Source organism: Capra hircus, chromosome 19 (assembly GCF_001704415.2).
Source record: "Capra hircus breed San Clemente chromosome 19, ASM170441v1, whole genome shotgun sequence".
Lineage (NCBI taxonomy): Eukaryota > Metazoa > Chordata > Mammalia > Artiodactyla > Bovidae > Capra > Capra hircus.
In genome coordinates this window covers 36457454-36472999 of record NC_030826.1, presented here as the reverse complement: position 1 = coordinate 36472999, position 15546 = coordinate 36457454, and the positions used below count along the sequence as shown (strand labels likewise).

The window sequence follows — 15546 nt, the reverse complement described above, 5'->3', positions numbered from 1 at the left end:
ATGAGAGGAGAACAGAGTTTCTTAGAGTGGGAGATGTTATTAGAACAGCAGACTGGCTCAAGGGAGAGCTGACCCCTTTCTTGGGCTAGTTGCCAATTTTTATAGCCTCAAGGCAGAGAAAATTCAGCTGGAAGGGTGACATTAAGTGACCGATTAGAATGTTTCAGGGTGGGGTATTTTACCTAATGCAGGGTAAAGGACCTGGCTGATTTAGATCTAGAAGCTCATGGCAACAGTTGTTACTGACCTTGGTTAATTACAGAAATTTTTGTCCTGTGACCTTGGTATAAGGCTTCATAGAGGAGACTTGTTGAAATTTTGGGAGAGGCAGGGTTTGATTGCTGCCCTTATTTAGGCTGGGCTACCACTGCCGGTTTTCTCTATCTTACCCTGGTACTGAACATTTCCTAGGCCAGCTTTTCAGAGCTCTGCCTGATTATTCTTCAGAATTATTTCTGTGGCTAACTCATAGCCACTGAGTGGGGACAGGTATTCAAAAATATCTTCTACTTTCTAGCTTTAAATTCCAGAATTAAAGCATCATCCGTGTTTCAAAAGTGTTTTATAAAGGACCCAAGTTGAGAGCATGGCCAGCATGGGTGCATGTCATGCAGATCCATACAGCTTTCTTTATAAAAGCTTTTGCGCACGTATGAAGTGCGTTCTCGAGAAGCTTTTGTTTAGGTTTAGAATGTTTGTTAAGGTGTAGGGAGTTTGTGATAGATGGTCTTTTAAAATTCTATTTATTTCAGACTGATAAAAAGTAAAATTTTACGAAGGGCTTGTTCTGATGTTCAAGAGATGAGGCCCAAGTGGGTAGGTAGCAGAGAAAAGCCACTCTCAAGACCTGTGCTCTGGGCAGTGTAGACAGTACATTTTCTCTAGCCTTCCTGGTGACCCATGCTCCCATAATCCTCTTCAGTGTACGTTTCTCATGAGCTAGAAGCCAGAAACTGTTTTTTTCATAGCCAGTTGTGGTGGCATGCACACAGCTTACAACAATAGAAATGATTAATTCTTATCCTCCTTTAACTTGATTTCTTCTCTGCAATACAGGAGAAGTTAAGGCTGCAAGGCCAAATCACAGAGGGGAGCAACATGATTAAAACAATTGCTTTTGGTCGCTATGAGCTTGATACTTGGTACCATTCTCCCTATCCTGAAGAATATGCACGACTGGGACGTCTTTACATGTGTGAATTCTGTTTAAAATACATGAAGAGCCAAACAATACTCCGCCGACACATGGTAAGTTGTCTGAAGGTCCATGACCATGGTGGTGATAAGCTCTAGGGTGTCTTGATTGTTGTTTTCCAGTTGCTCAGTCATGTCCAGTGCTTTGCCACCCCATGGACAGTAGCACTCCAGGTTTGCCTCAAAGCTTCCCTTTTGCTCAAGCTCAAGTCCATTGAGTTGGTGGTGCCATCCAACCATCGCATGCTCTGTTGTCCGCTTCTCGTCCTGTCTTCAATCTTTCCCAACATCAGAGTCTTTCCCAGCCATCAGTGAGTTGGCTCTTCACATCAGGTGGCCAAAGTATTGGAGCCTCCACTTCAGCATCAGTCCTTCCAGTGAATATTCAGGACTGGTTTCTTTTAGGATTGATTGATCTCCTTGCTGTCCAAGGGACTCTCAAGAGTCTTCTCCAGCACCACAGTTCAAGAGCTTAAATTCTTCGGCGCCTAGCCTTTTTTATTGTCCAGCTCTCACATCTGTACATGACTACTGGAAAAACCATAGCTTTGACTAGACAGAACCAGTCTGTTGTTCCGTGTCTGGTCTAACTGTTGTTTCTTGATCTGCATACAGATTTCTCAGAAGGCGTAAGGTAAGGTGGTCTGGTATTCTCATCTCTTTAAGAATTTTCCAGTTTGTTGTGATCTACACAGTCAAAGGCTTTAGTGTAGTCAATGATGCAGAAGTAGATGTTTTTCTGGAATTCTCTTGCTTTTTCTATGATTCGATGGATGTTGGCAGTTTGATCTCTGCTTCCTCAGCCTTTTCTAAATCCAGTTTGTATAAATCTGGAAGTTCTCAATTCACATACTGTTGAAGCCTAACTTGAAGGATTTTGAGCATTACTTTACTAATATGTGAAATGAGTGCAATTGTGCGATAGTTTGCACATTCTCTGGCCTTGCCTTTCTTTGGGATTGGAATGAAAACTGACATTTTCCAGTCCTGTGGCTAGTGCTGAGTTTTCCAAATTTGCAGACATATTGAGTGCAGCACTTTAACAGCATCATTATTTAGGATTTGAAATAGCTCAGCTGGAGTTCTGTTACCTCCACTACTTCCTGACTCCAGGATGTCTGGCTCCAGGTGAGTGATCACACCATTGTGGCTATCTGGGTCATTAAGATCTTTTTAGTATAGTTCTGTTTACTCTTGCCATCTCTTCTTGATATCTTCTTCTGTTAGGTCCATACTGTTTCTGTCCTTTTTTTATGCCCATCTTTGCATGAAATACTCCCTTGGTATCTCTAATTTTAAAGAGATCTCTAAGCTTTCCCATTCTGTTGTTTTCCTTTATTTCTTTGCAGTGATTACTTTAGGAAGGCTTTCTTATCTCTCCTTGCTATTTTCTGGAACTCTGCATTCAGATGGATGTATCTTTCCTTTTCTCCTTTGCCTTTCTCTTCTCTTCTTTTCTCAGGTATTTGTAAGCCCTCCTCAGACAACCATTTTGCCTTTTTGCATTTCTTTTTCTCGGGGGTGGTTTTGATCACTGCGTCCTGTACAGTGTCACGAACCTCCGTCCATAGTTCTTCAGGCACTCTATCAGATCTAATCCCTTGAATCTGTTTGTCACTTCCACTATATAATTATAAGGGATTTGATTTTGGTCATACCTGAATGGTCTAGCAGTTTTCCCTACTTTCTTTAATTTAATACTGAATTTTGCAATAAGGAGTTCATGATCTGAGCCACAGTCAGCTCCCGGTCTTGTTTTTGCTGACTGTATAGAGCTTCTCCATCTTTGGCTGCAAAGAATATAATCAGTTTGATTTTGGTGTTGCCCATCTGGTGATGTCCATGTGTAGAGTCATCTCTTGTGTTGTTGGAAGAGAGTGTTTGCTATGACCAGTGCATTCTCTTAGCAAAACTCTACAAGCCTTTACCCTGCTTCTTTTTGTACTCCCAAGGCCAAACTTGCCTGTTACTCCAGGTGTCTCTTGAGTTCTTACTTTTGCATTCCAGTTCCTGATGATGAAAAAAGATCTTGTAGGTCTTCAGAAAACTGTTCAACTTCAGCTTCTTTGGCCTTAGTGGTTGGGGCATAGACCTGGATTACTGTGATATTGAGTGGTTTGCCTTGGAAACGAACAAAGATCGATCATTCTGTTGTTTTTGAGATTGCACCCAGGTACTGCATTTCAGACTCTGTTGTTGACTCTGAGGGCTGTTCTACTTCTTGTGAGGGATTCTTGCCCACAGTAGTAGATACAATGGTCATCAATTAAATTTGCCGATTCCGGTCCTTTTTGGTTTACTGATTGATTTCCTGAGATGTTGACGCTCACTCTTGCCATCTCCTGTTTGACTACTTCCAATTTACCTTGATTCATGGACCTAACATTCCAGGTTCCTATGCAGTACTGTTCTTTGTAGCATTGGACTTCACTTTCACCACCAGACACATCCACAACTGGGTGGTGTTTCCACTTTGACTCAGCCTCTTCATTCCTTCTGGAGCTATTTTGTTCTCTTCTCCAGTAGCATATTAGACACCTACCGGCCTGGAGATTCTAGATTTTGACATCTATCTAAATACCTCTCAGTGGTCCACAGAAATGGAATGAAGGCACAGGAAATTGAAAGCCACATATCAGAGTTGGAGTATACAGCCTTTGGCAAGGCTGGTGCTGGGTGGCTGTTAAACACATGCTGTCATTTTCATCTCCTTGTCTTTTTCTTGCTGTGTGCTCTTCTCTGTTCCTGGGGTATGAATTACCTCTGCCCACAGTTTTTCTGTTTCAAATGGATAAAAACAGATGGACTTCACTAGATAGAACTGGGACAACGTGATTCACCTTTGTATCTCTAGCAACTAGCTTTGGCAATAAATGCCCCATAAATGTGTGTTGAAGGAACTCTAAATTATGAAATTAACAGAATAGGTCCTTGGGTCAGCCTTTCCCATGAGTTGTTTAGTGTTTGCTGGTTTCTGAACAGCCTTCTTGTGAAAATAGGAATAAACAATTGAATCATTTTATTTTTTTTTTACAAATTTATTCCTTACTTATTTTATAGTTTTAAGCCATTTTTCTTCTCCTGATTGTGGAATAAAAAGTCTTGCCTTGAATTTCTGCCATGGAGCAGGGGTAGAGATTGGTCTGTAAGATGAGGAAACCTCTGTTTTTTCTTATTTCCATAGTCACAAGTGATTGTGGCTGTATCTATAGCTCAGCATTCCTATAGTTTTGTCATAGTATTCGTCCTAGTTTGGTGCTAAAACTGCTTTTTTGTGTTCCCAGCTCTGAAGTACACTCTGGCCCAGAACCACCATTGCCAATTAAGACTGCAGTCTAAAGACTGCCCTTTAGACTGCAGCACAGTAGGCTCCCACTAAACTGACTGGGTGGGGAAGAATGCTGGGAGTAGGGGCAGGTGGGTGATAAGTGGGGACTGGGCTCCATGATTGTAGACCATGAAGATAAGCTAATTCAGAGTTTGCTATGTGAAAGACTGGTATTTTTATTGATGTGAACTGCTTACTGTTTCTTTTTTCTTTCTGTTTCTGTTTATTTAGTAGTACTAACTAACGAAGTAGCCAAAAGGCAAGAAATAGTAGGGAGAGAAAACAAAGGGCCTATATAGTCTGAGGATCAAGTAAACAGTCTGAATATTTGATGATATCTACTGTATTATATGTTATAAAAACCAAATTTCATGAAATAGAAAACCTATTTTAATTCATACCTCTGAAGATTCTTGTTACTTTAGGCATAATCACAGAAATGGGCTTTCTTTGCCTATTTGGCCAATAGTTTGGCTTCTGTTTCTGAACAGATCATTGTTGTTAGTTTGCTCACTGTTGGGAAGAGCCTACATGAGTAAAGGGGTGGAGACAGGAACAAATCACAGGTGGAGCTCTCATTACTGAATGAATATGTGCACTTATATGTGACAAATTGGGGCATGCTTTTTTTTAAATTATTATTTTATTTTTGGTTCTGCTGGGTCCTCACTGTGGTGTGTGGGCTCCTCGTTGTGGTGGTTTCTCGTTGCGGAGCAGGCTCTAGGCACATAGGCTTTAGTAGCTGCGGTGCCTGGGCTCTATCTTAAGTGCTGGCTCAGTAGTTTTGGCATATGGGCTTAGTTGCCACGCAGCATGTGGGTCTCCTGCATTGGCAGGAGGACTGTTAACCCTTGGACCACCATGGATGCCCTTATGACTCGTTATTGACCAAAAGAGTCACAATACAATTTCATAAAAAATATCCATGTGTGTGCTGTTTTATTGTTTAGTCCCTCAGTCGTGTCCGACCCTGTGACTGCATGGACTGAAGCATACCAGGCTTCCCTGTCCATCACACTTTCCCAGAGTTTGCTCAAACTCATGTCCATTGAGTTGGTGATGCCATCCAACCATCTCATCCTCTGTTGTCCTCTTCTCCTGCCCTCACTCTTTCCCAGCATCAGGGTCTTTTCCAGTGAGTCGGCTCTTTGCATCAGGTGGCCAAAGTATTGGAGCTTCAGCACCAGTCCTTCTAACGAATATTCAGGATTGATTTCCTTTCGCATTGATTGGTTTGATCTCCTTGCTGTCCAAGGGACTCTCAAGAGTCTTATCCAGCACCACAGTTTGAAACCATCAGTTCTTTGGCATGCAGCCTTCTTTATGGTCCAACTCTCACAACTGTACATGACTATTGGAGAAGACATATGCTTTTTAATGATATTTTTTAAAGTATTTACATAAAACCTTTGAAAAAGTCACCTATTTACAGTAGAGGCTTCCCTGCATTAAATCTGTGAGCACTTGAAAGTGAGGAAAGGGGTACCTTGTGCCCTCTTGTGGCCAAGTTGTTGTCTCCCCACCCCCCCACCCCAGCCCTGTCTTCCTGTTGCTGAACCAGGCTTCCTTGCCTATTTTTCTAAAGCCACAGAAGGACATGTCCTATTTCATTATAGTACAAGAAAGAGAACATTTGGAGATGGGGTATGGTTTTTATCACTGGGTCTGTTTTCTAATCTGAAAAGAAGACCATAATGGTTTAGATGGTAATGAGAAGTTACTGGTAAAGGTGAGAGTACCTTTACTTAGCAACTCTTAAGCTGCTGGAAATAAGCCGCTTAAGAATTTCCTGTTGGCACAAGCCATTTTATAATAAGCCTGGGGTATTTTTTATTTATCTTACTTTTACATAGTAGAAGATTTAATCTCCTAGGTTGGAGCAATGCCAGAAAATAATCCAGAAAACTTGTTCCAAACTGCTGTAAAAATCCGTAAATATATTGCAGTGAATTTAGAAGCCTTTGTTTCACTAAAAGAAAAAAATCCATTTTGCTGTCAATTTGTCAAACTGTCCATCTCAGCTAACCCAGTTCAACCTGTGGTTCCTTTTCCCTTTTGAGCAGCAAGTCTTACTGGGAAGGATTGTTTCCCTGATGTGAATTCCATTCTTTTACAGGCTAAGTGTGTGTGGAAACACCCACCTGGTGATGAGATATATCGCAAAGGTTCAATATCTGTATTTGAAGTAGATGGCAAGAAAAACAAGGTAAAAATGGTGACATCAGAAAAAGGGATGGAAATGTACTTTCACTAGTTTCAAAAATTTTTCTCCAGCTTGTAAAGGAGATAGAACTTTTCTATTGGCCAAAATACAATTTCTGCTCCATTAACAATAATGGTGTGATCTTTAATTTTAGTCCTTTATCTAAGTATAAGAATCACTTGCTGACACATAAATGCTGTTTCTTTACTTCCAGATCTACTGCCAAAACCTGTGCCTGTTGGCCAAGCTTTTTCTGGACCACAAGACATTATATTATGATGTGGAACCCTTCCTGTTCTATGTTATGACAGAAGCAGACAGCACTGGTTGTCACCTGATTGGATATTTTTCCAAGGTCAGCGAGATCTGGAGATTAAGAAGCTGATGACCAGAGCAGGGTAGTTGATGGTGGCATATGAAGTCTCAAATCGCTGACAGAAAGAGGCGGTTCCCTGGGCATTGATGATTGCCCTTCTCTTAAAGGGTGCCAGGGGGTGGGGTGGACATCCACGTATCAAAGATTATTTAATGAAAATGTGCAGTCTTTATGAAAAGCTTTTGGCTTATTCATTTCTGGACTTGTGGGTTGAAGCTGCCCATTAGTTGCTGGCCAGCACCCGGCCTACTAACCCACAAGCCCACATCTTGCCATCCAAGCCAGCCAGCTCTCTTGGCTTTGCTCTCCTCTGTGTTATTAGCTTAAAACCAGGAAATATGTTCCTTTTGCCTGGTTTTCTAGCTGGGCTCCTTCAGTGATAGCACCACTACACCTTTAAAGATTCAAGGCCAGATTTTGCTTATAACTGTTCAGTATAGCAACTTTATTGAAATATAATTTTCACAGACCATACACTTCACTCATTTACAGTGTATGATGCTGTGGGTTTTAGTGTAGGTACAGAGTTGTGCAGCCACCATGCAGTCACCACTATCAATTTTTGTTACTCCCAATTTGAAACACTGTACCCATAAGTAGTCACTCCTCCTTTCCACTCATTCTGTTCCCAGGCCCACTGTCTCTGTTTAAGCTTGCATATTCTGGGCATTTCACATAAATGGAATCATACGATACGTGATTTAAAGAGTGCTACTCTAGACTGGATTCAGTGTTCTAAACCTTCTTGCCTTGCTCTTTGCCTCTAAAAAGGAATCCTAGAGTCAGTGCCCTTAAGGTGAGACTGGAGGTCTCAGCTAGGGAAACCTTGGGATCATCAGCATAAAGGGTATGGATGTACCAACTGTGAGGCCTGACAGCCACTCCCCAGGACTAGTTAGCATGTATTTTGTAAGCAGCCTTGCTTGTATCTGGGACTGCTGAGACACCTTTGGTCCCGTATTCTTCCAATCTTCTCATCTGTTTGCTCTTGATTTTAGGAAAAGAATTCATTCCTCAACTACAATGTATCCTGTATCCTTACCATGCCTCAGTACATGAGACAGGGCTATGGCAAGATGCTCATTGATTTCAGTAAGTAAAACAGCCAAGTCATAAGTTGCACAAGCAGGGATTGTTGAAGTATTGTTGTCTTTTTGTCCTATGGTCTGTCTTCACAATTCCTGGCATATAGTGGAATTACACTCATATTAAGTGAGTGAGTAAGTGGAAAAAACCTGAACATTGTCAGTTGGCCTGCTACACATTGAACACTCGGATGAATACAGGACCCTGAGTTGGTACCTAATAGACTATAGATATATGAGATATAGAGGATAGTAAAGTAAGCTCTTTAGTATTATCCTAATGTGAGACTTATGAATAGCACATTCATCCGTAAAGCTTCAAATTTGTTTATGGGTGTTAAGTTCAGTTTCGTAAGGTGTTCTCTAAAGGCACTTGATAGAGGCTTTGGGTCTTATTAATCATGAATGCTGTATTTGAGAATTTGCCTATTCAGTAAAATTTATGTGTAACCTAAAATCAAAGAACATGCACATGGCAGCGAAAAAAAAGTCACCACATGTTTCCAGATGAGGTCAAACAGATACTTATTTTGGCTTTGTTTACACTGGTGTCCTTTAGAGCCATGTTGTTCATATTTTTATGCTTTTTGTTGCTATTTTTATCTTTTATTATTATTTTTTGGCCATGCCACGTAACTTGTGGGCTCTTAATTCCTCTGACAAGGGATCAAACCCAGGCCCTCAGCAGTGAAAGCGTAGCCACTGGAATTCCCTGTTGATTTTCCGTGGCCCCTGAGCATAGTGCTGAAGTACTGTCTAGTAAGTCTGCGATGTGCCTTCCAGAGAAAATGTGTTTTGTAGACAGGTTTTTATCAGGCATTCGTGATTGTGCTGTTGGCTTTTAGTTCAGTGTTAAGTCAACAGTATGTATTAAATGGGTGTCTTTAAACAAAAACACATAAAATTGGTTATATATTGATTGGTTGATGAAAATGTGACTAGGGGTCCACAGGAACCTAACCCTGTATTTACCCCAAGAGCAATGGTTCAGTATAGCTTATTCAGTGTTTGCTGTGACTTTATAGAATATAATTACTGTAAGTAATGAGATTTAGCTGTATTTTATTCCATGTTCACTGTAACATGATATATTTTGGTCAAATTAGAATTCCTAGAATCAGCTTTTTGATCCTTTTAGCCACTTGGTTAGACCACTAATGGAGTTGAGGGGACTATGTATCTTTGAATAGGTAACAACTATGTTGTAAACTTTGTGGAAATTTTCAAACATACACTAAAGTAGCATAATAGTATAATAAACCCCCCTGTAATGATTATCATTTTATGGCCAGTCTTGTTTTACTTATAGTCACACCCTCAGTTATTTTGGAATCTCTAAAAGTATAATGTCTGTTATACCTCAAAAAGCCCTACAAAAAATTCCTTAATGTCATAAAATACACTATTCAAATTTTCATTATTTTGTGATTTGATTCTTTAAAAAAAAAAAGTTGTTTTTATGCAAATACAGATAGAACTGTGCAGCTTATAAATCAGTTTTTAGTTTAGAGGTTCCCGCTCCATCTCTCTTTTTTTCTTTGCTATTTATTTAAGTTGGTTATCCAGTAGTTTTAGTTTCCTGAAGTATGAGTTTGCTGACTTCATCCCCCTGGTGTTGAAAGTTAGATGTTTAGCTGTTAAAACTGGAGACTTTGTGAAATTCAGATCATGTCTCTCCCCATCTGCTGCCCACCACCAATATTTCATAGGCAGTACTGAGATAATCCAGTCTTTTTTTCTTTTAAGAATTTTTAGGGTTACTTAAAAAAAATTTTTTTTTTTAAATTACTTTATTTTTGGCTGCATTGGGTCTTTGTTGCTTTGCCTGGGCTTTCTCTAACTTCAGCGAGCGGGGGCTACTCTTTGGTGCACTGTTCAGACTTCACATTCCGGTGGCTGCTCTTATTACGAAGAGCAGGCTCTAGGCACTCAGGCTCAGCAGCTTCAGCTCTGGGGCTCTAAGGGTGCAGGCTCGTCAGTTGTGGTGCTCAGGCTTAGTTGCTCCAAAGCATGTAGAATCTTCCTGGACCTGGGATTGAACCCTTGTCCCCTGCATTGGCAGGAGTATTCTTGTCCACCTCACCACCAGGCAAGTTCTGAGATAATCCATAAAGTGCAAAAATCTGAAAAAGCTTGAAAGCTATATAGTGAAATGGCTTTCAAATCTGTTTCCATCTAGTCTGTTCTCTTTTTTGGCTTGTGGGATCTTAGACCCTTGACCAGGCATCAAACCTGGGCCCCAGGCAGTGAAAGCGCTGAGTCTTAATCGCTGAACTGCTAGGGAATCCTTATCTACTTTGTTCTTAATGCATACCTACAGATAACTATTAATATTAATAAGTTTCTAGTGCAGGCTTCCACTAGAAGGCTTTTATATTAAATGTCTATTATAAGTAAATGTGAAAACACATTCATCCCCTTTTGTTTGTACAAAGGCAGTCAACTGTACTACAGCTAATACATAGCATTGCATTAAATGACGACCCTGATGGATATTGCCAAGCAGACTCTATTCCTTAAATCTTTATCCATTTTGGTACTCTGTTCTTATTAGGATGAGATACAGTGTCTGCATTGTTCTCTGGCAGGTTATTTGCTTTCCAAAGTGGAAGAAAAAGTTGGCTCCCCAGAACGTCCACTGTCAGATCTGGGGCTCATAAGCTATCGCAGTTACTGGAAAGAAGTGCTTCTTCGTTACCTGCACAATTTCCAAGGCAAAGAGATTTCTATCAAAGGTTGGTTTTTTGCTCTTAGAGAATGTTACCTAAGATGTTTGCTCCTCTGAATATTCTGACTTTTCTGTTTGGCCCGGTTCATGTTTTGTAATCAGCGAAGGTAATGCCACATTCTGTGTTGCATCTGAATATGAGAGCGGAAGGCTAACTGATGTGGACCACTCACCAAGGTGCCTAAGGATTCCAGAGCATTTGGCCCTAGGGACTGGTTATCTGATTTGGTTTCTCAAATTTTAGGTTGCTAACACTTTATTTCATAAAATTCTCAACAAAAGCAAGAAAGAAGAAAAACTTCAAGTCATTTGGCACACACAGGAACTTCTAACATCCCAGAATATTTATGTGAGAGTGAAATAATTTAGTTTGTTCTTTGACTTCAATGTCTATAGGAGCCAAAGTGGTTTCCTGCTGTACTGCCCCTCTTTTGTAGTTATTTTAAGTGGTCAGATGAATACTTTATAAACTTGTGTACAGCTTGGGTCAAGTAGCAAAGATTCCAAATATTTGGAGTCTGTAGATTTCCTTCAAAGGAAAGGGGTCCTTGGTAAGGGAGTGGGGAGGTCTGCATTTTGAGCAAGTAGCTCTTCTGTTTCAGAAATTAGCCAGGAGACAGCTGTGAATCCTGTGGACATTGTCAGCACTCTGCAAGCCCTTCAGATGCTCAAGTATTGGAAAGGAAAACACCTAGTTTTGAAAAGACAGGTAAAGTTTCTGTTAGCCTTTTACGTCTCTTGAGGCCTAGCAAAGTGGAGCCTTCACACCTTAAAGGTAACCTTCCCTTTTTAAAGAGTCTGACTCCATGCAGCTTTTCCTTTGCTCTCACTGTTAGACTTGTTTCCAACTGTACCCTTATCAGAAGCTTCTGGTAAACTCCTGTCTCATACTTGGATGACAGAAGCATTAACAGCTCCAGTTAAGCAGCTTTATGTTGCACTTCTGTCCTTTGATGATTTTCTTACATCAGAGAAGAGTGCCCATCTGTGGAGGAGAATCTCCATAACCTCCAGGGCCTGTAGAAGTGGTTTTAAATTCCTTTAACAAATGCCATCTCAGTTCAGTTCAGTTCAGTTCAGTCACTCAGTCGTGTCCAATTCTTTGCAACCCCATCACAGGTACGCCAGGCCTCCCTGTCCATCACCAACTCCTTGAGTTCAGTCAAACTCACGTCCATTGAGTCGGTGATGCCATCCAGCCATCTCATCCTCGGTCGTCCCCTTTTCCTCCTGCCCCCAATCCCTCCCAGAAGCAGAATCTTTTCCAATGAGTCAACTCCTCGCATGAGGTGGCCAAAGTACTGGAGTTTCAGCTTTAGCATCATTCCTTCCAAAGAAATCCCAGGGCTGATCTCCTTTAGAATGGACTGGTTGGATCTCCTTGCAGTCCAAGGGACTCTCAGAAGTCTTCTCCAGTACCACAGTTCAAAAGCATCAATTCTTGAGCGCTCAGCTTTCTTCACAGTCCAACTCTCACATCCATATATGACTACTGGAAAAACCGTAGCCCTGACTGATGTCAATTTAAAAATTTTTTTCAGTTGACTTACAACATTTACTCTGGAGGGGCCATGGCAACCCACTCTAGTGTTCTTGTATGGAGACTCCCATGAACAGGGAAGCCTGTCAGGGTTGCACAGAGTCAGGCACGACTGAAGTGACTTAGCACGTATGCACAATTAGTAAGGGAATATGGGTAATGATTTTCAGGTCTTGCTGAGGGCATAATAGGAAGAAATGGATTAGGTAGGAGAACATTAGGTAAATCAAAAGAGCTTTTTTTTAATACCTGTCTCAGTATATTATGAAACCTTTGGTGATTTCTTCTTTGCTAACAATCATTTTAGAATCCACATATAAAGATGTTTTAGTTGAATGCATATAATAATTTTTTCCCATTGTTTTCTCTCAGGATCTCATTGATGAGTGGATAGCCAAAGAGGCCAAAAGATCCAACTCCAATAAAACCATGGATCCAAGCTGTTTAAAATGGACCCCTCCCAAGGGCACTTAAAGTGACCGGTTACTCCGAGCCAGCGAACCCCAGCAGTAGGAATCCGTACCCTAGGGATCTGTCTGTCATTTCTGTTGCTCTTGTGATTGGCAAGTACAGTATCCTTTGGGAAGGCCATCCCCCTCAGGACTGTCCTGGCTCCGACCTTCGTGTACACTGCAGACGCTGGTTCTGAGGAACTGTTGTTTCGGCCTCAGTGAGGTTGCCTGGATGGGATCTCTATTACACTTGAGTGCAGATCCCTTGTAGCACTGACCCAAGGTGTTCTGTTTTGGTACTGTACCTGTCCAGTCACTGGTTCTCTCCTCTGGCCCCATGAGGTTGTGTCGTGTCTTCTAAACTTTGTAATAGTGCTTCTTGCCACCTGGTCACCAGACCACCAAGTACGGTTACTGCCACCAGGACCTTTCCAGTTATTCCTTACATGTGTTTTTGGAGGGGCAGGGAAGAGGTGACACTTCTGAGTGTGTATTGGGAGGGGTCCCTTCCCTTTGGATTTCATCTCACTTGAAGTTATTTCCTCCATTTTTACTGAAAGACCTGTTTTTAATCAGTATCAGGCTGACCAGAGCCAAATACTTGTGAAGACGCTTGCAGGGATTAGTCTCGGTCACAGCATATGATCTAAATGAGGTGGAGAAAAGGACTGAGAGGCGGTGATTCTCTGATTTGGATTTGAGTTCACCTGTGGGCAGTGGGCAACACCTTGGTGAAAGGGAATGAAATAACTACTTTTTGCCTCACGAGAAAGTGCCCAGTAGTAAATGTTTTCTTCTCTTTACTCCCTGCCTCTTTTTACTTTTGCAGGTGCCAAAATAATTTCCAGTTCTCCCTTTCATGCTGCGTGATAACCGGTTAATTATATTGCAGAAACCTTTCACCAGTACTGGTCTGATATTACACACCTAAGTTGCACATAAGTTGCATTGCTTTTGTCTGAACATCCTTGGAGAAGTGATTGAGAATGACTTCCGTATCTCAGCCCATGACTCAGCAAGGCAGAATGGCCACCCCTGCCAAGGTTTGCTTTTCTTTTTGACAGTGCCTCACCCTCCCTCTAAGGACTAAAGTGCTTATGCCCTTCCAAGAACTCCATTTCCTTTTTGGGATTTACCACCATCCCCCCATTCTCTGGTTTCCTCTATTTTTGGTGTTGTTTAAGTGAAGGAAGAGATGCTCCCTCTAATTTCTCTCTAGCCCATTATAACCTGCTATCTTGGGGCAGCTTTTGATGTATGACATGTCACCCTTCCCAACTTGGTCTCCTGCAACACTGCTGTCTTCATGTGGAGCCCTCACCACAATCCCAACTCTGGTCATTTGTGCCTTTCTCTTGTCATCTTTGTACACTACTTATATTCACTGTGGGTTGGGGGGAGCTAACTTTAAGCATGTTCAGTGGCAGCTCCCTGCCAGTTTCAGTGTCACTGTTAAAATTTACCCAAAAGCAATTTCACTGGGGGTTTTCTTAAGGGGTAAAGGCCTTTTACAGAAGCTAACCCTTCCCCAAATGTGGTAGAATGTGCTGTTCTGTATCTACTCTTCAATAAAGCATGTTCTCTGCTGAAATTTGTTTCACCCAGGAACTCTCATTTGAGTATGACATGGTGGCACTGGCCTACTGCTAATAAGAAATGCACTTGGGGTTTATTTTCTAAGCAGTAAACTGACTGTTTAGGGACAGGATTTGTGTGTGGGGAAAGTTGTTTTTTCCTCTGATGCAGGCTGTCTGGAGGGAGTGCTTAACTCTGAGCATGTCTGGTTGATGGAGTAAATTCTCTGTGCCACACTCTGGTTCCAGCTAACAGGTTTGCATAGCTGTGAGTAGTTTCTGTTATCCATTTGAAGACTCAGCAGGAGGTAAGGCTAGGTGGTATAGCTGTGGGAAGTGGGAACAGACGTGTCCTCTTTGACCTCCAGGCTTACTTGCCAGTAGTGAGCAATGCCATCTCTAAGAATCATTGTCTCTCCCAGGTTGAGGTGATTTCTGAAAGTAGCTGCACTTTCCTGTAGCGTTTACCTAGTGTGAGAAATGGCAGACCAGGCACTTAACTGGATGGTAGAGAGGAGGGGGGTGGAAATTGTATTTGTTGGAGTGAATTTGCCCCCTCTGGCCAGCATGGTGAGAACCTCTCCTGGCAGAAAAACTAAGTGTCTTCCTTGGTAAGGTTAGGTGTCCTGCGTGTCACCTACTAGGGTAGGAAATGGGATGAGAAAAACTCAGGCTTATAAAAAGACCATTCTTACACACATCTTAGAGAAACGTGTGCCCTCATTTCCCTCTTCTAGGTGTTTGCATCTAAGGGAAATTCTGTTGTCTCTCCCATTTTGGAAAAGCTAAGGAAGGTAATATGGACCATGATACTGGATAGACAGTGCAGATCACAAGTCTGGTGACTGTCATCCCTCTTTCCTCACCTAGAAACCAAAGGAAGATTTCTCTGCTTTAAATCCTTACAGGTGTGGGAACTGGCCGTTCACTTCCTTGGCTGTTTTGAGTCAGACTGTTCCCTCTGGCTCCTTTTGTACCTGCACAAAAGAAGTTTAGCTTCTTAGGCTCCTTTGTTAGAAGAGCAAAAGTCTCGAGTCATTCCTGCATCTCTGAGACTCCATAAGTG

The 15546-nt window shown here is 41.7% G+C and overlaps 1 protein-coding gene across 2 annotated transcripts in view; it reads left to right on the top strand.

Annotated features, from left to right (window-relative positions):
- KAT7 (lysine acetyltransferase 7) overlaps window positions 1-14497 on the top strand; it is a 36138-nt gene extending 21641 nt beyond the window's left edge. Inside the window, exons 9-15 of one of the 2 annotated variants that reach the window (XM_005693681.2) lie at window positions 1057-1248; window positions 6639-6728; window positions 6940-7080; window positions 8100-8193; window positions 10775-10921; window positions 11517-11623; window positions 12827-14497. In XM_005693681.2, coding sequence (XP_005693738.1) covers window positions 1057-1248; window positions 6639-6728; window positions 6940-7080; window positions 8100-8193; window positions 10775-10921; window positions 11517-11623; window positions 12827-12928 — 873 coding nt within the window. In that variant the 3' untranslated portion in view covers window positions 12929-14497. The remainder of the gene's footprint in view (window positions 1-1056; window positions 1249-6638; window positions 6729-6939; window positions 7081-8099; window positions 8194-10774; window positions 10922-11516; window positions 11624-12826) is intronic. The other variant, XM_005693682.3, reaches the window with a different exon arrangement.